Genomic DNA, 21,597 nt, shown 5'->3' with positions numbered 1-21,597 from the left:
GTTGGTGGGACCAGGAGCTCGCCGGAAGGAGGCCGTCCGCCCGCAGCCCGCGGGTGGCTGGTGACAGGGCTGCCGGGACGCAGCAGCCACCCTTCACCGGTCGGGCCCTCTCAGCCCACATGTCGCGCCGTGTGGTCTGGTTGGTTTTTCAGAGACAGAGGGCTGGCATCCTAAGGAGACCCAGTTCCTTAAACGACCTGGACCAGAGCCAGGACGAAAGAGAGGTGGACTTCCTGAAGCTGCAGATCCTGGAGCAGCAACACCTCATAGACGAGCTCTCCAAGGTGACCGCTGGGCGTCACCCCGCCCGCCCGCCAGCCGCGCTCCCGTCCCCTCCCGTCCCCACTCTGCTGCCCACAGGGCACCCTGCGCCCGGGCTGGGCGGGGCCTGCCGGAGATGGGGGACAGCCTCCCCCAGGGTCGGCTCTAGGCGAGCCCCCCAGCCGAAGACCTCTGCTTCCCCCTCGCCTCGGGACTGTGACCTCAAGAGCAGCAACAGGGCCTGTGTTGGCCCCAGGGCTCTCATAGCGCTGGGGGTGGGATCCAACGTCAGGGTGCTGGCAGGGCCGCGCTCCCGCAGACGGTGCTGGGGAGGACGGGTCTTTGGCCACCGGCCACATCCCTCTGACCTCAGCTGTCTTCCTGGGGCCTCTCCTCTCTCTTCTGGACACCCAACCACCCTAATCCAGGATGGTCTCCTCTCAAGGTCCATGACGTAATCACTCCGCAAAGACCCTGTTTCCAAATAAGGCCGCAGTCCCAGGCCTGGGGCTTGGGGTGTGGGGGTATCTCTCCGGGGGCCCCACCCTCCATGTACGTAGCCCTCCCCTTGAGGCCCCAGCCCCGGCACAGCTTTTCCAGTAGTCCTTCTAGGGACCCTCCTGCAGTTACCCTCATCAGGGCATCTTCTGCATCTTTTTGGGACCCTGACTGACTCCACGGTCAGATCAGTTCAGAACAAGCTGCTTTGGTCATTCTGTGCCCTGGGCGGGGGCGGGGGGAGGGAAGCAGAGGGGACAGCGGCGCTCTCTGTCCTATCGCGGGCATGGCGCGGGGCCAGGGAGCGCCGGTCTGTCTTGTTTCCATGACTGAAATCACCTCCGAAGTAACTGAGATGGGTTGGGGCATCTTCCCACCCCGTGGGCAAGATGGGGTCTCACCACCCAGCCTTCCCTGACAGGGCCTGAGATCAGAGCTCTTGTCCCTTCAATGACCAGTGACCGTCCATCCCCACAATAAGAATGCACGAGGGGAAGAGAACAAAGACAGCATCCTGATCAGTTACAGATGCACACTCACCCTGAGCCTCTGCAGGGTCCCGGTTGCCCTTGGGGGCATCAGCTTAGGGAGGGAGGAGGCACCAGGGCCAAGGAAGACCCTCCCTCTCGGGGTGCGGGGGTGGGCGAGAGCAGTGGGATTCTACATCAGGAAGCAGAGGCTGGAGCCTGCGGGGCTCGGGGGCTCCCACGGGGCTGGATCTGTGCTCCCAACTCTCCACCTGCCTTCTCTCTTCCAGACTCTGGAGACTGCCGGCTACGTGAAGAGCATGTTAGTAAGTACCAGTCGGCATCCTCTCCTGCATTGCCTCCCACTTCCTGGGGCCCTTTGTCCCCAAAGCCTTCCTGTTCCAGTGGTTCCTCCCCACCCAGATAGGAGCATCCACCCCCGCCCTGGGTGGGTTTTATGACCACAGTGCTGCTTGCCCAGAGGCTTTGCCGTGGTGACTGAGAACGCCCACCCAGCAGGGTCACGCAGGGAAACGGCCAGCACCCCAGTTGGCTTTTGGCAACGCCTGATTCAGAGCTGGCTCTCCCTCCAGGCCCTGGGACACTCACCCCCCCATGGGTTTCTCCACCCCCGCCTGGACCCCGGTCTGGGCCTGGCTGGCTTCCTCATGGCCCCATAAATGCAGCCTAGCTCCCTGGAGAGAACAGGGTCACTGGTCTCACGTGTTTGCGAGGTCTGTCTCCACCGTGTGAATGCCACCCTGTGGACGTCTGCCCTGGGAGAGCGGAGAGGGGCTGGGCCCTCCGTCTTTCTCGAACTTGCATTTATGTGTGTGCCACTCTAACCCCTGCCCCGCAGGGTCCCAACCCCAGGCAGCGGAGGAAGCTCCAGACATGAGCTCAGAGACACCCAAACCTGCCGTTCCTATTCCAGCCCAAGCTGGAAAGATGGTCCTTCCAAACCCTCAGAGCAAACTGCCCTGAGCAGACCTCACTGCAGTGTCTTTGTGATAATGCAGGCGATAGACCAGCCTCAAGGTCACTCTCGGTCCATTCAGATGACGACTCGGAAATATTAACCTGTGTATTTAAAACTGACAGAGCTGTTAAACTACTCAAAAAAATCTCCTCAACTGGTTTTTTGCAGGAACGTGATAAGCTTTTAAGATATCGGAAACAAAGAAAGAAGATGGCAAAACTCCCCAAGGTAAACGAGTACATGAAACGTGTATTTTAAAAAGCCACTTAACAGGAATGAACCTCTTCCTTTAGATGTGAAAAGAAAATGGTTTTCTTATTTCTAAAAATTGTTCTTATGAAACAACCAAAACAGGACCCAAAGTATGTATTCTCTTTATATATGTATTTTTTTAAATTAATTTATTTATTCATTTATTTTTGGCTGTGTTGGGTCTTTGTTGCTGCGCACGGGCTTTCTCTAGTTGCGGCGAGTCGGGGCTACTCTTCATTGCAGTGAGCTTCTCATTACGGTGGCTTCTCTTGTTGAGGAGCACGGGCTCTAGGCGCACGGATTTCAGTAGTTGTGGCACACGGGCTCAGTAGTTGTGGCTCTCGGGCTCTAGAGCACAGGCTCAGTAGTTGTGGCTCACGGACTTAGCTGCTCCGCGGCATGTGGGATCTTCCCGGACCAGGGCTTGAACCCGTGTCCCCTGCACTGGCAGGCGGACTCTTAACCACTGCGCCACCAGGGAAGCCCTCTCTTTATATTTTAAATTAAAAAACCCAACCTTGTTTCCTTTAAATTTCCAAGAGAAGATGTGAATTCACCACAGTAATGAGGAGGAGGAGAAGGTAGCTGCGACATGCTCCCCGCCTTGGGCCAGGGCCGCGGGCGGCAGCAGCTGGGTCTCTCCCAGGCAGACCTGCGCCCCTGTGCCCCTAGGGAATTTGAAGACCTGGGATCGTTTCTTTGCTGCACAATCCTTTTTGATAAACCTGTAACTTTTATTAAAGGAGATTTGGGAGATATTCCCAAAGGACCTAACTTGTATCCTGCTTTTTACAAACTGTGTGGGTTTCTTTTTTGGTTTGGTTTTGGAACAACCAACGGTGATCCCCATACAGGCTGTTAGAGATTCCTTAGGCACAAACATGGGCTTGTCTGGCCCCTAGAAAGGCCGCCAGGAGGGCCATGTCCCACTCTGCTGTCCTCCAGCCCAGATGGTGGCCCCCTTGGCCCAAGGTTGGGCGGCCCGAGCAGTGCGGGGCGCGGGAGGTCCAGGATGGAGGCCGGAGTGCGCTTGGGGGCGGCCGGGCAGCTGGTCTGGGTTTGGATTAACGCCGCCCCTTTTGGTCAGAAGCCGGTTGTCGTGGAGACCTTCTTTGGATACGACGAAGAGGCTTCCCTGGAATCTGATGGTTCTTCCATCTCTTATCAAACGGACAGGACAGACCAGACCCCGTGCACCCCAGACGACGACCTGGAGGAGGTACCCTCCCGCGGCGGCTTCTGGACAGGCCCAGCGGGCGGCACAGAGGCAGGCGGGGTCGGGGTCAGGAGGCCTGCTCCCCGGAGGGGGCCCTCACCGGCTGTAACCCTCAATAACCCACGATTTTGTACAGTGGGAAACACCTCCCACTGCCGGCTGCCTGGCTGTCGCTGCCCCCCTTCCTTCGCACGCACGCCCCGTCTGCTTCACCCCCGTCACTGCGCCAGGGCCCCCTCTGCAGAGCGGTGCAGAGAGCTCCTGCCCTCTCAGGGTGTCGGGGGTGGGGGGTCTGGGCCACCCAGCAGGGGTCGGCACCAGCGCCACGGGTGCAGCCGAGTCGTGCCTCAGGGTGGAGGGGTGATGAGGACAAGCTCTGTCTCTGGATAAACACAGCCGAGGTGTCCCACCCTCCCCGCGCCTCCTTCCAGAGCACTGGCCCAGCCCTGCAGGTGTGGGATGAGGGGGGGCCAGTGGTCCGTGGCCCCGACCGGCACAGCGGGCACTGAGGCCGCGGGTCGCACCTCCCCTGGCAGATCCTGGCGGATGGCCCCGTGACCATGAACCCGCTTAGAGATCCAGGACAGGGTAGCACAGCTGCCGCCAGTGAGGACGGGCCTGGGGGAGCTTGGGCCCATTAGGGTTCCCGTCTGGTCACTCCTGGACTTGGCTGTTCTCCTCTGAAGGCCAGCAGCCCCCTGCCTTCTCCCTGGGGCAGCAAGTGACATCCCAGCCACGGGGAGGCAGCATGGGTGAGTGTGCAGGAAGGAGCCTGGAAGGTGAGACCCAGCTGTAAGCCTTTCACAAGGCCCAGGTCCCTTCCCGACACACTCCGGCAGAGCGGATCCTCAGGGCAGCCTGGTCAGGAATGCAGGGTCCCCGGCTCAGGACAGCCTGGCTGGCAGGTGGGCCCCAGCCGAGCCCTGGCCTCGGATCAGCCAGCTCGGCCTTTCATCCCAGGGCTCAGGGCCTGCCTCTCGGGTCCCCGGTAGAGGCCTGGCTAACGCTGTGTCTCCGTGCGCCCCTCCAGGGCCTGGCCAAGGAGGAGACGGAGCTGAGGTTCCGGCAGCTGACCATGGAGTACCAGGCCCTGCAGCGGGCCTATGCGCTGCTGCAGGAGCAGGTCGGAGGGACGCTGGACGCAGAGCGAGAAGTTAAGGTCTAACTGACGTCCACGCCACCACGCTCCGGCTCCCACTGGGCTCCCCAACTTGACCCCCGGCCTTGGCAGGGACCCTCGCACCTTCCAGGCCCGGCCCTTCTCTCCCGCGGTCATGGTCAGGCCTGGTGATGCTCACCCAGGCCATCGACACGCGGTTGTTTGGGAAGCAGCTCTGGCGGTCGCTCAGTGGCGGGTGGGCCTGGGCCAGGGCGGGGTCCGAGTGGAGTGGAGGCACCCTCACACCCTGTGTCCCGCTGGCCCAAACGCTCTCATCCGTTTGCCCTGGAAGCTGTTCCCAGGGCAGCCGGGGCACCCATCATGATAAAGTGCCCTGCGGCCTGGACCCTGTGAGAGCAGATTAGCTCGAGGGAAGGGGGCTCAGACCCCTTAGAAGCCAGCTGGTGCTGGGCGGTGGGCTTTCACGCAGCAGGGCGCCGGGGGCTGGTCTTCTAAAGGAGGTCGGGCTCTGGGGAAGAAAGTGAAAGCGAAGTGCGGGTAAGGAGGTGAGCGCAGGGCGGGCAGAGGCGCGGGGAGGGGAGGGAAGGTGCCCGGGAGCTGTGCCTGGCACACCGCTCAGCAGCCCCTCTGCGTGTGTCCTGGTCATTATTGTCCGACAACTAAAGCAGCCCCTTCCAGCCGCACCCGGCAGCTCAATCCTCTTTCATCCTGGAAACGAGGATTCTCCCTAATATTCCCTCCAAAATGACTCTACAGATCGTCCCCCGTAATCTCAGCAAGGTCGCGTGCTTCAGCTAAGCCTCCGCGTTTCCCCTTTACTCCAGAGCGGTCCTTGCCAAGGGGCTACTCTCCACTGGCTGAACCAAAAGGCAGACAGTCCCTCTAAAGTCCCGTCCAAGTGGGCACGTCTGGCTTTTAGAGAAAATTTGATGTATGTCTCCTCCCATCCTACAGACCCGTGAGCAGCTACAGGCAGACGTGCAGAGGGCGCAGACGCGGATCGAAGACCTGGAGAAGGCCCTGGCAGAGCAGGGACAGGTGAGCACAGGGGCCTGGGTCCCCGGGAAGCTGGGGTGGTGGCCTGGGTCCCTGGGCTGCAGTGCCCCCCCCATGAGGGTGGCGGTCTGTGAGTGTGTCCGTCGGCGAGAACTATCCATCTGCACACTGAGGATTGGCACCCCAGCTCCCTTTACTGTGTGTGCATCACACCTCAGTAAAAGATTTAAAAGCGGAAAGAATGCATACATAAAGGAATTCCACAGCAAGCCTCAAACAAGGCAGGAATCATCCTGGCCATCCGTACACGCCTCTTTGGGCTTGATCAGAGATCCTGTCCGTCTCTTAGCTCAAGGCCTGGATTTCAGGTCCCAGGGGTTTGTCGGTCACTCCCCTTAGCCCCCCTCACTGCTGGGCTCTTCAAATCCTGGGGGGAGGGCCTCCATCCCACGGGGCCTGAGCCTCCCCCTGACCTGCTGGATGGTGCAGCCCCAGGTGGACCTCAGGACGGGCTGGAGGACGTCCAGTGGGGCTGGGAGGGTCTGGGTGGGAGAGGGCCACGTGCCGTGCAGACCCACGGAGGGCCTGATGTGTTAACTGCTGGGGAGACGGCTGGACAGACGGACAGGGCAAGGACGTGAGCCACTGCCCGGCCACGTTGCCACATCCTCGCCAGAGCGCATGAGGCCCCGAATCCAGTGCTGAGGCACCTGAATCACACAGGACCGGCCCACATCCCCACTCCTCGGCCCCTGAGCCCCCGGGCTGCGCTCGGCCTGAGTGAGCTGCACGCACAGCGCCACGACCCAGACCCGGAGGCGTCATTCCTGGGCCCCGTCTGATGTTGCCGCCGAGCCTCTTGCGCCCGAGAAGCACAGTAGCCGAGGGGCTGGGAAGCGAGAAGGAGGAGGAGGGGAGGAAGCCGGTCCTTTGGTTGCAGAAACGAGTCCTTCAGACTTGAAAAGAACTTCACAGAGGACTCTGCTGAGAAGAAATTTGGGGCCGAGTTCAGTGTCTGGACACCTCACTTTGTGACCACATGCCGGTGGTGGAGGTTCCTCCAGGGCACGGAGCTGGAACCGGGGTCGAGGACACTGGGGCTCCCCCAAGGCCTGACCCAGGGCAGCCCAGCAGGTGTCCGCACGGGCCCCACCAGGGCTCAGAGCCTCCCTCGGGCCCCGTGTCCCCAGGTGTGAAGTGGGAGGGACCCCCACCCTGGCACCTGCCCTCTCCCCACCGGCCCGAGCCCCCTGGCTCCTGCTGGCCGTGTGTCTGGGTCCCCTAGACCTGCAACGTCCACATGGGCTCCTGGCCTGGGCTTGCACAAGCCTGGGTGCCATCCACTTCTATCCGGGACCCTCCAAGGAAATGGGTGAAACCCTGGGTTTTCATCAGCTGTGGGGCAGAAGCTATCCCTCCCTGGTTACTTCAGAAGCTGGGTGTTGAGTCTTTTCGTCACATCCCCTGTCTGCTGAATCGTGATTTCAATCGTGGTTCCACCCTGCGGTGTTTTTATTTCTCCACTTTGATTCCCTTTCCAAGGACATGAAGTGGATTGAAGACAAGCAAGCGCTGTATCGGAGAAATCAAGAGCTCATAGAAAAGGTAACGCCCCTGCCAGGCCGCGTCTGAGAGTCTGGCTGCTTCCCGAAAAAAGCAGGAATTCCCTTGCGCTCAGGGGTTTGCGGGGTCCCCGCGGTGCTGGGCAGTGGGGAGAAAGCAGAGGTTCCCCGGCGGAGCCCCAGCCAGGCCTTCTGTGCTTCTCACTCCCGTCGGGTTGCCCCCACGACCCACCCCCACCGTCTCCTGGGACAGGCGGCCTGGAAGGGGGCACCTAGGGCCCCGCCAGCCCCATGTCTATAGCGGCGTCTTGATTCTTGTTTTCTTGCCTGATGGGTTCTGTGGTTGGTGATGGTTAGAAAACCCTTGTGGGCAGTTCATGGCCGTCCCCAGAGGAGTGGGCCCAGGACGGCTGGAGCCAGTCACGTGGAACGAGGTGGGAGGGGGCAGTGGGGCCTCACAGCTCGCTCTGGCGGCCCCCTCATCACCCTGTCCTGGTGAGGGTGCTCTTGGTGACCCGTCCCCACCAGCAGCTGGCCTTGTCCACAGACAGAGGGCGGGCGGGGGCAGCACCTTCTACGGCAGGCACAGCTCTTCTAGAAAAGAGCCAGGCCGGCCACAGCTCGCGAGCCTGAGGGCACTGAACCAGGCCCATGGGCAGAGGCCGGTCCTGCCCCACCCGAAGCCATCAGGCCCACACGGGGCAGTACTTTGGGTGCCATTCGTACCTTAAGTGCTGAGCGACACCTACCCGCTTGTCGTGGACCCTCTGCACACGTCTTCACTCAGCACAGCTGTTTCCATGATGCTGTCATGCTCACATAAACGCTCCTGTGCATGTAAATGCTTGTGTGTACACAGAACGGCCGCATACTTAAATGCACACGCACACAGGTAGATGCTTGTGCGCACACATAAATGTTCACGTGCGCACGTAATAGCTTGTGTACACTCAGACACACATGTGCACCTTTAAACACTCGTGTGCACATTAGCACCTGCATATACACTGGAACACAGGCACACTCAAATGTTCATGAGCACACACACACTTAAACACTCATGTGAGCTTAATTGTCACCTGTACACGTCACACCCACAGGCACACATAAACTCTCATTTGCACACTTGAACACTCATATGTGCACTTAAAACCTGTGCATGTGTCTGGCACGGTGCCCATAGGGTCACAGTCCTGGCCTGTGGGTGCATCCCAGCTGTCCCAGCCGTGCAGAGTGACACACAGTGCAGTGGGGAGACCCAGTCCCCGAGGGCACCGGCTGACTCAGAGGACACTGATGCTCCCGGATCCATCTGGACCCATTCCGAGCCGCAGAGCAGGCCCCTCGGCCCCCACGTTCAACTCGGGGGGACGGACCGAGTGGACAGTGCCCGTGGTGGACACGAGACCACTGTGGACATGTGCCACGGGCTGCACTGTGCTTTACCCCTTGGGAGGTGCGGGCCTCACACACGTCAGTTCTGGAGGGTGGCCAGGCAGCCACGGCACACAGCCCCGCCATCGGGCGGCAGTTCCTGAGGCTCTGGGCCAGCCTGGGCCCCAAGGGGCGCCGTCCTGGCCGTGGTGAGGCGCGGGCAGCATGGCGACAGCTTACGCCTCCGCCCACGGTGGCCCTTCTCTTCCTCATCTCTGCTCAGACGGCCCCCCGCCCACCCGCTGCCGGTTTAGCCCAGGGGGGGACTCACCTAGTCTCACCAGGGCGGCCCCCCACGGACTGAGGCTGGAGTGAGGGCTCTGGGCCGAGGACCAGGGCCAGGCAACCATCCCCGTGACGCCAGCAGCCGTCAGGGAAGCTGAGAGCTGGCCTCACGTGAGACTCCAGGGCCTCACCCGTCTTTTATTTTACAGATTAAACAAATGGAGACAGAAGAGGCTCGGTTAAAGCATGAGGTCCAGGATGCGAAGGACCAAAACGAGCTGCTGGAGTTCCGGATCCTGGAGCTAGAGGTGCGGGGTCGGGGTGGGGTCAGAGAGCTGTCGCCCCGAGCTGGTGCCATCGAGGGCTGCGAGTCCAGCCCTGTCACTCAGAGGAAACAGATGCAAGACGAAACAAAAGTGTCCGCACACAGCTCTGGGGCCTCCCTCGCTCCTGGTCCCCTGTGGCCCTGGCTGCCAGGCATGACCACCCTCTCCTATGATTCCACCACCCAGCTTCGCTTGGTGCGTCCCTGCACCGGCGTTTCCACCCATCTGGTTTCCTGGCGTCCACGCACACCTGCAGTGTGGGGAGTGGGCCCCCATGAGTCCAGAGGGAGCTGCCCCTCAGGGTCCTCCCGTCCACCTCCCGGGGCACAAGAGGGCTGTGTGGCCACTCCGTGTGCATCGCCCCGTGGCCCCAGGGCTCCTGCCTGTGGTCCTGGATGAGGACGGTGGCGGCCCCTCCAGCCACTGTCCTCTGTCCTCAGGGTCGCTGAGGTCAGGCCCGTGCGGGACACTGCTCCCGGTCCCCTGGGACTCAGATCAGCTCGTTGGCCCTGGGGGTGGGACTGCCGGCCCCTCAGCAGGCGGGGGCCGCTCCCAAGGGCCTCCCCATGGGTGGCTGGGAGGCCCGTGTCCCCATCAGCGTCCACACAGGGCCGTTCCCTGGGCAGGAGGAGGGATGGGCCTCTGCTGCAGCAGCCGGGGCTTCATCCTCACAAAGACCACGCTGACCATGCTGGGTGGACGTGGTGTCTTCACCGTGTCCCCGGGCAGCCCAGCACTGCCCTCCAGGAGGGAGGGGACGCCCGTGCCCAGATTCCGCTCTCTGTCTAGGAGAGGGAGAGGAAGTCGCCGGCCATCAACTTCCACCACACCCACTTCGTGGACGGGAAGAGCCCCCTGCAGGCGTACTGCGAGGCCGAAGGCGTGATGGTAATGCCCCGCCCCTGCCTGCACACCCCTCACCCCCGCGGCCGCCTGGCCGGCGCTCCCTCCCAGCAGCCTGTCCCCCTGCCTCTAGGACATCCTGGTCTCGGAGCTGATGAAGAAGCTGGACCTCCTGGGGGACAACGCCGTAAGTGTAGGTCGCTCTCCTGACTTGTGCATGCCTCCCCGTGCCCAGCGCCCCGCACGGTCCAGGGGCCCCTGTGAGTCCCGCTGTGGCCCTACCGCAGCCCACACCCTCCCACTGCCGGAGCTGCCTGGGACGGGCCCTCTGGCATTTAGGAGAAACTGCGTTCTTTCTGACTCTGTTCCCACACGGGAGTTCAGGGCCTCGGCTCTCACACTTGATTCTTCCAGCAGAGGTGCTTCTGGCCCTGTGTTCTCAGTTTCTGGGATCCCTCTCAGTCTCTAAGCTCTTCCATGTTCTTGGTGGGGATGGGGGCTGTGGGTCCTTAGTGTGCCTTAGACACCTCAAACTCAGGGCTTCCCACTTACTTAGTTTGGGAGGAGGGGAAGAGCCTATATAAATAATCCCCGAATCTCACTTAGGGCAGAGTTCCAGTTTCTACAGCAAACTCCTCAAACACCCGCCAATTGCTGAGTGGGCAGTGACCGCATCCCTCACGCCACCCTCCACCCTCCATCCTCCATCCACCCACCTTCCATCCATTCTCCGTTCACCCTCCGTCCATCATCCTGTACTGGTTGAGCCCCTGCCCAGTGGTTAGGGGGATCAACTGTGCTGGAACAGGGCCCCAGTCCACACCCCAGAACGTTTCCGCCACAAGGTGTCCTAACAAGTGTCTACAGCTGGTCCTAAAGCACCTTGGGCTTCACATCCTGGTAACTGCTCTCAAGAAAGATCAGGGCTTCCCTGGTGGCCAGTGGTTGAGAGTCCGCCTGCCGATGCAGGGGACACGGGTTCATGCCCCGGTCCTGGAAGATCCCACATGCTGCGGAGTGGCTGGGCCCGTGAGCCATGGCCGCTGAGCCTGCGCGTCCGGAAAAAAAAGAAAAAGGAAAGATCAAGGCACTAAGTCAAACTGTGCCCTCCATGCAGCAGATGGAGGAAAAAAACACATGCACACACACACACACACACACACACACACACATTCTCACGCATACCAAAACCCAAGCACTCATGCACATCCTTGGGGCCAGTTCTTCCCAGCAGCTTCGAGGTGTTCAGGGCCCTGTATTGACAGGAATCCCTCCTCTCCCCACCTGCCCTTGACTTGGGAAGCAGTGAGGGTGGAGAGCGGGGGGGAAAAGCAGCTCCCAGCAGGGAGGCTCTCCTGGCTGTATTGCCCACCCCCCGACCCTGCCACTCGTCAGACCCCTGGCTCCACCTCAGCTGCAGGTAGTGGAGGTGCTGGTCCACAGCAGGGATGGCCGTTGTCACGATGTGCTCCAGGGTTTAGCCTGAGTATCAGCCCCCATCATGGGCTCTTGGGAACCTTTCAGTTCACAGCTAGAGAGACTGAAGCCCCAGAGGACACCCACCCAGGTCACAGAGCTGCGGTACTGGCCAGCTAGGACGAGCCCAGGTCTGCCTAGTTCTGTTCGGGGCCCCTCCCAGCCCTGTAGCTGCCCACGCGAGAGCACCAGTGCACGTGACGGCCCTGGAGCCATCACACGGCCTCAGAGACGGGGGCAGAGGACACACTGCCGGTCTTACGTGCAGGTGACCTCTAGAGACCCTTGGCAGTTTCTGAAGGACCATGGGGGTGACCATTGAGTCTGTCGTGTGCACATGGACACACTTCAGGCAGATGACAGGGATAGCCTGGCCCCCTCCCCTTCTCAGCCAGGGCACGCTGAGGCTGTGGCCACTGTCTCCAGGCTGCTTCCCAGAAGGCTGCAGCCTCCCAGCTGGCCACGGGGCACCTGAGCCCCGGGCCTCGGTTTCCTCGGGAGTTGGGGTCCTTGGAGTAGGGCAGAGTGGCCGGCGGGGGCAGAACGGACCCCCGTCCCCCCTGGTGGGCGTCCGCTCACTGCTGCTGCGCCTGGGCCGCAGGGGGGACAGGGCACCCAGGGAAGGCTGCGAGGGTGGAGGAGAGAGCACGTTGCCAAGGCCAGGGTCACCTCCCGGAGGGAGTGGCTGGAGCCCAGCCAGGCTGCCCACCAAGTGGGACGTCGCGGGCCCTTCAGCCTGGTCTGACCACATCCAGGTAGCTTCCCTCAGTTACCCGGAAGGCCCCCCGCAGCCTCCCACACTCCCCATCCTGCCCATCAGGCCCAGCCCTGCCTCGGGAGGAGGGTGGGGACAGCCTGGCTAGTGTCCCCGGAAGCCAGAGGGATGAGGGGCGCCTGGCCCCGGCACCACACTGCATCAGGCTGCAGCGTGTGCCTGAGGACGGAGCCTGCCTCTGTGTCCCAGCAGCTGGCCACCCTCCCCCACCTGTGCCTACTGCTTCCGGGGTAGGGGGTGGTGAGAGACCCCTGCCCCTGGGGAGCTCACGCTGTGGAGGGAGCAAGGCGGGAGGGCCTCCGGAGCGGGTGGCCCTGAATCAGGGAAGTTCTGGGGTGGGGGGCCGCCCTCAGCTCAGTGACCTCAGGGGGCTCCTCCCTGCCTGTCTCTGCTCCCCATGACCCTTGTTGGCTGTCCCACAGGTGGGCCCAGCAGTGGGGACAGCCCAGCTGCCTCCACCCTGGTGCTGATGCAGGTGGCACATCCTCTGAGGATGCCCCCCGGCCCCAAAGCCAGAGTCACCCTGCCCGGAAGGACCCTTTGGGATGAGGCATGAATACAACGTGCAGAAAAAAGACAAAACGGCAGGGATGGGAACCATTTCATAGTCATGAATGTTTGATCTTTGCTTCACATTCATAAGTGGTGCTGTAATGATTCAGGCCTCCTGTGTGCAGAGCTGTGGCTTTAAATAAAAACCCAACAGAGAAGCCTGGCTGCTCATCCTGCCACCCGCTGTTCCATTCTGCCTCACTGGCTACCTTAGACGTGGTCACCAGCTATGAGAGGGCCAGAGGGGCAAGACGGAGAGTCACCCCAGGGCTGGCAGGGCCAAGAGGAAAGAGGATCAAAGCCTCCCGGGAGGGCCTTTTAGTGAAAGCGACATTTAGCTGTGACCCCAGCTCCCCTGCGCCCGTCCCATCAGTGCCACCGAGCGCCCGTCCCTCAGCCCGGCCACCCAGAAGGCACTTGCCCTGACCACACGTGAATTCTGCTCTTGGATGCAGAACCTGACCAATGAGGAGCAGGTGGTCGTCATACAAGCCAGGACAGTCCTGACCTTGGCCGAAAAGGTAACAGTGACTGTGAACGCTGTCGGGATGGGGCCGGGCTTCCCGAAGCCTCCCTTTCTGGCTCAGCGCACAGAAGATGCTCACCCTAGGAGGAGGGCTGCCGGGAGGTGGGGTTGGGGTCCACGGGTCCTATTTGCCTCGGGAGGTCTGGCACACGCACAGGTCAGCCAGCACCGCCACATGTGTTTGCAAGTGACAGATTCAGCTGGACCTCTCCCCAAGGCCATTCTGCCTCCGCCTCCCCCCAGAGGCCAGGAGGTATGGTGGGTCTGTAAATCGGCAGCATCTGTCTCAGCTGCCGGGACCCTCCTCCGGGGATCTCCCAGCCCACCCGGGCTCCCCACCCTCCAGCCTCTCTGCTCCCACAGGCCGCCAGCCTCCGCCCGGTCCCACCCCCGCAGCCAGAACCCGCTTGGTAGGCCTGCTGGCAGCGCCCCCTCCCAGCGGCCCCCAGCAGGGCGGGGAGGGATGTCCAGCAAATAGGAGCTCAGGGGCCAGCACCCCGGGAGAACGGGCTGCCTAATGTCCCTCCTCTCCCAGCGCTGGGGGGTGCAGACTCCCAGGACACGAGGCGGGGCTGCGCGGGGGGACCCAGGCCTGGCCCGCACGCCGGGCACACGGAGCCCATGATGCCAGCCCAGCCCTGACTCCCACGAGGGCTGAGCCCTCCCCTCCTGGAGGAAGCATGGGAAGGGCAGGGAGGGCCAGGCCCCCCAGGCTGTCTCCCCGGGGCTCGGGGAGGTGGACTTTGACGCCTGAGTACCTTCCGTCTGTGTCCAGTGGCTCCAGCAGATCGAAGAGACGGAGTCGGCCCTGCAGCGGAAGATGGTGGACCTGGAGAGTGAGAAGGTTCGTGTGCAGCTGGCCACGTGGGCCGCGGCCCCGCGCTCCAGGTCGGCTGCGCCAGGCCCAGACACGGGTCCTCTTGCGTTTCAGGAGCTGTTCAGTAAACAGAAGGGCTACCTGGACGAGGAGCTGGACTACCGGAAGCAGTCCCTGGACCAGGCTCACAAGGTAAGAGAAGCACGGCTGCCGGAACCCCCAGGGGTGGCAGATTTGGGGTAGAAACGGGGAAGATTGGTCCCACGGCCAGCATGGTGTCTCGGGGGCCACGTGGCCTTGGACCTGCCTGGGAAGATCCTGCGCCCAGTGTGACCAGCGTGGGGTCACGCTTCGCATTTCTCCTGCCGGACACCCCTCGCCCGGCGAGTTCCGAGGATGCCTTACTGCTCCGTCGGCAACCCTTGGCCCCAGGAGTGCAGGCACACGAGCAGAAGTCAAGTGGGTATTTGAAATGAGCTGAGAAATAGAATTCATTGAAACAATGCATTTACAAGTGAGGTGAACACAGCTGAGTGTCTGTCAGTCCATCCTCCCGCCTGGGACCCCTGCTTCTGTCCATCTGCACCAACCAGTGCACACGTGCCTTTTGTGCGTACCTGCCCCATGGGAAACCATTTCCCCCCGAGAAACCTGAAGGGACGTCCCCGTGTGCAGTTAACCCCGACATCGGTGCCGAAAAGATGGGTCCTGGAGATGACATCAGGGAGACGGCTTTATGACACACAGACACACGAACACACACGCACCCGCACGCCGCAGAAAATGTCGCCCCGGGACTGTGGATGGGGCTCCTGCACACAGCGCTGAGGGATGCTGTCAGGGCCCCCGGTGATGCTGGGTCCGCTCCCAGTCTGCTGACTGTCAGGGCTCCTCTCTGCATGATACTGTTTGGGAGCCCCCTTCCTCCAATTCCGGCAGGAAGGCTGCACGTTTTGCTCTCCCTCCCTGGTTTTCTTGACTCTATAGTTAGGCCTGCACTTCTGCTGGATAATTAGCCATTTTATCTGCCATTCACAAAGCCCTGTGCAGGAGGGAGGCACCTACCACCTTGGGATGACCTGGGTCGGGGGGACACAGGCCTGTGGGAACCTGCTGGGTTTCACACCCTCCCTGCTCTGTGAGCACAGGAGCCACAGCTGGGTTTCGAAGGGGAAGGGTGGTCCCTGCGTGGCTGAGGGCCGTCTAGGGAAGCTGGGAGCAGAGGCCTGGCCGTTCACAGGTGAGGACGAGCGCTGGGGCGAGGCTGTGCACACAGAGCCGGCGTCCGGGCGGCCCGTTGCTCAAGGTCAGGCACGCAGGGAAGGTCAGAACATCGCCATCTCCTGCCAGTCTTGGGGTGAAGCCGTCATGATGTTAATTCTAAGCCCCACACTCAGCTGCCTTTATTTTAAAGCTGGAGCGTATCTAAAACACAGTAAGCTCTTTTGCTCTAGGAAGTGGCAGCCGATGTGCTGTGTGAGCTGGCCGTGACAGCTGGGGACAGTTTATTTTGTGGCCGTCAGGAACAATAACATGTAAGCAAGGAACAAAGGTTTCCCCCCCGCCATTTCCTAAAATGTCTACTCAGCCAAAGGACTTTCCATAGTCATTTTGCCTGAAGAAGAAGAAACATTCATTCCTGAAGAGGTTACATTTTTGATGGGAAGATGGGAAGAATTTGGCTTTTTCAAAGATTGTATCTATGAAATTTCCTGAGGAACAAGCTTTAAAAGTGCTCCAGATCAAAGTGCTAAGTCACTAGGAATTTATAACAAGGTCTGTATTTTGGCAGCTGGGTGGCAGCAAAGGGATGATACAGCATGTGTGTCTGGGGACCAGCAGCATGGCCAGTTCTCCACGTCAGAGCCCTGGCGGGGCAACGCGAGGGCCCTGGGCTGGAGCCCCCCTGGAGTCTGAACCCCACTCCCCACCAGCAGGGCCCTGTGCAGGTCGTCCAGCCCGGCAGTCTCATCAGCCTGCCTCAGTGTCCTCACCGGTGAGCCAGGCCTAACAAGAGCACCTGCTTCCTGGAAGGGGCGGGACTGAAGGGCTTCATGGAGGTGAAGCCCTAAGCCGGCACAGGCACACACAGGCACCCACGGGCGTGGGCATCCTTAGGGTTATCACTTGGGACAGAGGAGGTGAGGGGCTGGGAGGCGGCCAGAGGCCGGACACGTGGGCCTCATGTGCAGGCAGCAGGGAGGGAGGCAGAGAGACAGACAGACAGAGAGGGAGAGAGAAGGGGAGGAGAGGTGGGGCAGGTGTATGTCTCACAGTCTGGAGGCCAGAAGCCTGACACCAAGGTGCTGGCAGGGCCACATCCGTCTGAAGCTCCAGGGGAGGCCCTCCTGCGTCTTCCAGCTCCTGGGGGCCCAGGCGTTCCCGGGCTTGTGGCTGAGTCACCGCAATCTCTGCCCTGTCGTCACATGGCTTCCCCGCATCGTCCATGACTGTCTCCAAGTTCCCTTCTTCTTCCGAGGCCGTGAGTCAGTGAATTGAGGCCCCCTGATCCAGTCTGACGTCACGTGCACTGGGTGACATCTGCCTATTTCCAAATGATCCACATTCACAGGTTCTGGGGGTTAGGACGATGTTTCTTTGCGGACACGAGTCACCCCACAGGCAGCGCTGGGGACCGCAGAGCTGACGGCCTGGCCCCTCTGCACTTCTGCAGACAAACCCTGTGAGCTCCGCCCTCCTTCCTTCTTAGCGACTTGGAAGCCCAGGGTTTGGCGAAGGTTGTGAGCAAAGGAAGAAGCCTTTGCTGCTCTTTCCTCAAGGGACACCCGGCCGGCCCACGGCCACTCTGGCCCTCGTCCGACTCTGGCCTCGAATTCTGCTGACCTCAACGTCCCTAGTGTTTCACTGCACGTTAAGCATCACGTGGAAGGGAATGTTCTTGAAATAATTACTCCCGGACTGTTTCCAGCCTCCAGAACATCATTTAACTGGTCCAGGCGGGAGCAGTCCCCTCTGTGGGCTGGCCTGGCGGCGTCGTGACCCCAGGGCGGGGTGCTCCAGTCCCCCAGGCCGTCCCCGGGGGAGGAGGTGGGGACTGACGTGTCCCCTCCCGCCCCCAGCACATCCTGGAGCTGGAAGCCATGCTGTACGACGTCCTGCAGCAGGAAGCCGGGGCCAAAGTGGCAGACATGCTGTCGGAAGAGGAGCGCGAGAAGCTCAGGGTGGCGGTGGAGCAGTGGAAGCGCCAGGTCATGAGCGAGCTGCGCGAGCGGGACGCCCAGATCCTGCGGGAGCGCATGGAGCTGCTGCAGCTGGCGCAGCAGGTGCGCACAGGGGCGCCGTGGGCGCAGGACCTCCGGGCGGAGCGGGGCTTCCCGTGCCTGACCCTCTGATGGCACACCTCCAATGACAGTACCCTCCCGTGGCCACGCCCCAAAGCTCATGCCCTCTCGTAGCCACGCCCCCATATCCCTGCCCTCCAATGATCATGCCCCCAAGGCCAGGGCCTTCCACTGGCCGTGCCCCCCGATGGCTATGCTCTCCAGTGGTCGTGCCCATGGGGGACCCTCCTGCCGCACTGCCTGTCCCTCCAGACCAGCCTCCCGGGCCGTCCCGCCCAGGCCTCTGGGTGGCACAGCCCCCCTCCTGGGTCCCCCCCACTCTGGGTCTCTTCCATGGTTCCTCCCTCAGTGGCAAGACCCCAGTGAAGGTGTCATCTGGGGAGCAGCGGCTCACGGGCTAGGGACTTGGGGAACCTTCTCTTGGCCTACAGGCACTTGGGGCCCTCAGGCCAGTCTGGCCAGTTCATTTCTAACTGGGGGTGAGGGATCCTGGCAGACTAGACAGGCTTGGTGTGTAAGACATGCCTCCGCTCCACTGTGTGTGCTGGCGTGGCCTCTGTGGCTGTGTTCCGTGTTCAGATACACTAGTGAATCCAGGTTTACTGTGAATGTCAGAGGGCTAACGTCTGACCAGAGGACTGGTCAGCTACCAGGACCCTCGCTGCCAGATCCAGGGTGGTCAGTGTGAGGACTGCCACCTGCAGACCCTCACTCCCATCAGACGGGCTGTGATCAGAGCTCAGCTGCTTCCAGGGTCCAGGCCAGGCATCCAGGTCCGGCGTGGGCACACACATGTCCATCTGCCCGGCATTGTGCACCAAAGTGAAGACTAGAGTTTCCGAACCTGAGGTCCGCCTTGCCAGGAAAGTCCTCCCCGTGACTGACTTTGTGAGCCTTCTGGCTACTCTTCTCACCGCTGGAACGGCGTTTTGGAAGGACTGTGAATTGGGCCCTTACCATTTCCTTGGGCTTCTAACATCATGGTTTATGACCTGGAGGTGTAGGAGGTGGGAGGGTGCCATTCCCGTCACAGGGAGCGCAGCTGACGGGAAAGCTGTCCCCCTCTCTCTTGCTGTTGCAAAGAGCAGACTGAGGGGGGCTGTGTCCGTAACGGAACCCGAGGCAGGCACACTGGCTCTCCTCCCGAAGCCGAGGCTCCTAAAAGTCGGCGGGGAGGACAGCCCGAGGCCCCGGGCCCCTCGCCATGGCCAGCGTGGCAGCTGCTCTGTGACGACTGGTCCACCAAGTACATGCGTGAAAATCCTGAAGAGCTTTTGCCCACTTGGTTTCCCAAATATTCTGATTATTGAGGGTTTTCCTTCTTTTAACATTGCAGAGAGCTAAAGAATTAGAAGAAAGAATAGAAGCTCAGAAGAGACAACTAAAGGAACTGGAGGAAAAGGTAAGACAAATACGAATCTGGGGGCTTTGCTTTGTTGCCGGAGCTCAGGATGCCATGTGGCGCTAGGTCTGAGGTTGGGGTATTTTTGGACAGAAAGAGGCTTCGGGGACGTGTCTGCTCGGGACAAGGAGCCGCAGCCCAGGGTCTGGGAACACCCCGTCCATGACACCTAGCCGTGCCACCCCAAGGGCTGTGCCTCTCACGGCCTCTGTTTCGCCGGCTGTCGGGGTGCCTGCAGACCAGCGACCAGCGGTCCCTTTAGTGTGATTCCTTGACTGTGGCTCCCAAGTTTGGAAACGGCAGGTGCTGGGGTGCAGCTGGTTGGGGGCCGTGTGGCTTGGGGTCGGGGAGGACTGTCCAGCTCTTCTCCCGACGGCTGGCTCTGCAACTCCCAAATCAGGGCGCACAGAGCACCCTCAGAGAGAAGCCTGCAGGGTGTGCTTCGTTCTAGGACAGCTGGGCTCTTTTGGTCTGCGATTTAGGACGTTTCGATGGCTTCTAGCAGGCAGACTGCTTGTTCGCGTCTTGTGACCGGTCGTGCCTGTGGGGTGGATCTCACCAAAGGCCGGCTCCCCTCTGAGCCTCCCTGGCTTGTCCCTGCCGGAGAGAACGGGAGGCTGGGGTCTGGACAGGACCCGCCACCCTCAACGGGCCACACGTCCTCAGCCCTGCCTGGGAAGAGCCAGCAGAGGCTCTGTGCTCCCGGGTCACAGGGACCCCTCCCCACGGCAGCCCCTGCAGCTGGTCCTCCCCCTGCCCTGCCCACCCCTCCTCCAGATGAACCTGGCCCCTTCCCTGGGCACTTTACCGCCATCTGCCGAGCAGTCTTGGTGGTAACTTGCAAATCCAGAGCTGGTGACAGGCTCCTAGAACCGTGCAGGACACGACCTGCAAAGCAGAGAGGCAGCCAGGGAGCAATTATGTGCCTGCCCATGGGCGCCAGACCGTGGGCGACACACACCTGGCTCGCCTGGGGAGGCCGGCGGGACGCGCAACCTCGTAGCGATGCAGTCTCTCCCCAGAATGAACCTCTCTTTCCTTTTGCATCTTAAAGTGAGAGCATTTGTTTGTATTAAATACTAGAATTTTAAAAATTGGGTGTTTATTCTTTTAATCTAGCTGAAGCAGCTCTGCTTTTCCAAGCAGTTGTACCACCATCAGATTTTCTTTTGTGTCTAAATTGGCTGGACACCTCCCCCGACCCAAAATGAGGCTCCAAGTGTGAAATCTATTCAGCAAGTTGGCTGTACTTTATCATTTATAATGGGACTGAGACCAAAATACTGTCACGGAGTGTGGTGTTTGCCTGGCACTTGGATCGTCTTTCCGTAAGACTCCTGTCATCATTATAGCCACTTAGCGCCCTCACCATCAGCCCTGGTAACAGGTCCAGATGGCCCGTCCCTGCCACTCCCCCAGAGGCGAAGTGACCAGCAGAGCCTCCCTCCTGACTGTCTTCCGCAGCCTGGCCTCTGGACAGTGCAAGGTCCCTGGGGAGGGGACAGCACGGTCACTTCAGGCCCCTGGCAGTGCAACCCTTAAACCACTGGACACCAGTGCACCAGGATCTGCTCCTGACCCCCAGCTGGCATCTCCACGTCGCTCTGTCTGTGATCACGTTATTTCTTGCCAAAAGCTCTACAAACTCTTTTTTCTCTTTCTTTCCTTCCATGTCTCCACCCTCCCCTTTCCTTTTTAGTTTCTATTTTTGTTCTTATTTTTCTCCTTAGCTTTCATTCTGTGGTCATAGCTCTCCTGGGGACCCTGGCGTGGTGAGTATTTCGTCTGCATCATAAGGACCAGCACCGCCCCCGCTGTTCCGTAAGCAGGAGGTGCTTCCGGAAGGGGACAGCCAGGGGTCCCCCAGGTCCTAGAGGGGAGGGGTCTGCCATCGTCAGAGGGGAAGGGGCGCTTGCCTTCCTTGAGAAGGAAGGGACGCAAAGGACCCCCTCCCACGGGACCCCCCCAGGGGAGAGATGCGCACACAAAACTCCCTGTTCTCTGCTCCGGGCAACTCGGCAGGGAGCAGTGCTGGTGTTTTCGTGTCTTTTTGTCTTTTCCTTGTATCAAGTACAAGCTTGGGTGACACTGGAGATTCAGCCAGAGATGCGCCCACTTTCCCAGACAAGCTGGGCTCATTCACGGCGTCACAGGCATGCTAAGCTGTGGCATCGTGCCCGCGGCTTTCAGGCCAAGGCCGCATGTGAAAGCTTGACCACTGCTTCCTTCCCAAACAAGATGAGAGGACAAGTAGGGCGTGGCCTCACCATCCCGTCTCCGTCTCTGTCTGTGGCCCCCGCCCTCAGAGGGTCTCCCCTCGGGAGCAGGGCCACCCTTCCTCATAGCCCCATCCCTCCAGCCCTTCCCTCTCTCCCTGCAGCCTCCCTGACCTGTGTCCTGCGTCTCCTTTCTTCCAGCCCTCCGAGGAGCCAGACCCTTTTCCTCCAGCTGGACCAGAGAGCAGCAGGTGCCCCGGTGGCAGAGGGAGGTGCCGCATCTCATTCCTGAAGACTCAAGAGGATCTGGGCTCTGCATACCCCCTCCCGTCGAGGAAGAGGGAGAAAGGGG

General features: G+C 60.9%; 1 protein-coding gene across 19 annotated transcripts in view; it reads left to right on the top strand.

The window, feature by feature from the left end:
- Positions 1-20,779, top strand: part of JAKMIP3 (Janus kinase and microtubule interacting protein 3) — a 41,750-nt gene extending 20,971 nt beyond the window's left edge. For 5 of the 19 annotated variants that reach the window (XM_060093052.1, XM_060092877.1, XM_060092433.1 and 2 more), the window contains 16 exons: positions 153-284; positions 1,517-1,552; positions 2,374-2,433; positions 3,548-3,676; positions 4,704-4,832; positions 5,748-5,831; positions 7,332-7,394; positions 9,220-9,318; positions 10,126-10,224; positions 10,313-10,366; positions 13,438-13,503; positions 14,284-14,352; positions 14,440-14,517; positions 17,406-17,609; positions 18,964-19,029; positions 20,729-20,779. In XM_060093052.1, coding sequence (XP_059949035.1) covers positions 153-284; positions 1,517-1,552; positions 2,374-2,433; positions 3,548-3,676; positions 4,704-4,832; positions 5,748-5,831; positions 7,332-7,394; positions 9,220-9,318; positions 10,126-10,224; positions 10,313-10,366; positions 13,438-13,503; positions 14,284-14,352; positions 14,440-14,517; positions 17,406-17,609; positions 18,964-19,029; positions 20,729-20,779 — 1,419 coding nt within the window. Of the gene's footprint in view, positions 1-152; positions 285-1,516; positions 1,553-2,373; positions 2,434-3,547; positions 3,677-4,703; positions 4,833-5,747; positions 5,832-7,331; positions 7,395-9,219; positions 9,319-10,125; positions 10,225-10,312; positions 10,373-13,437; positions 13,504-14,283; positions 14,353-14,439; positions 14,518-17,405; positions 17,610-18,963; positions 19,030-20,728 lie in introns of all 19 variants that reach the window. The other 14 variants (XM_060092960.1, XM_060092790.1, XM_060092144.1 and 11 more) reach the window with 10 other exon arrangements.
- The last annotated feature ends 818 nt before the right edge of the window (positions 20,780-21,597 follow it).

Source organism: Mesoplodon densirostris, chromosome 1, assembly GCF_025265405.1.
Source record: "Mesoplodon densirostris isolate mMesDen1 chromosome 1, mMesDen1 primary haplotype, whole genome shotgun sequence".
Lineage (NCBI taxonomy): Eukaryota > Metazoa > Chordata > Mammalia > Artiodactyla > Ziphiidae > Mesoplodon > Mesoplodon densirostris.
This window is presented reverse-complemented; position numbering and strand designations above follow the sequence as displayed.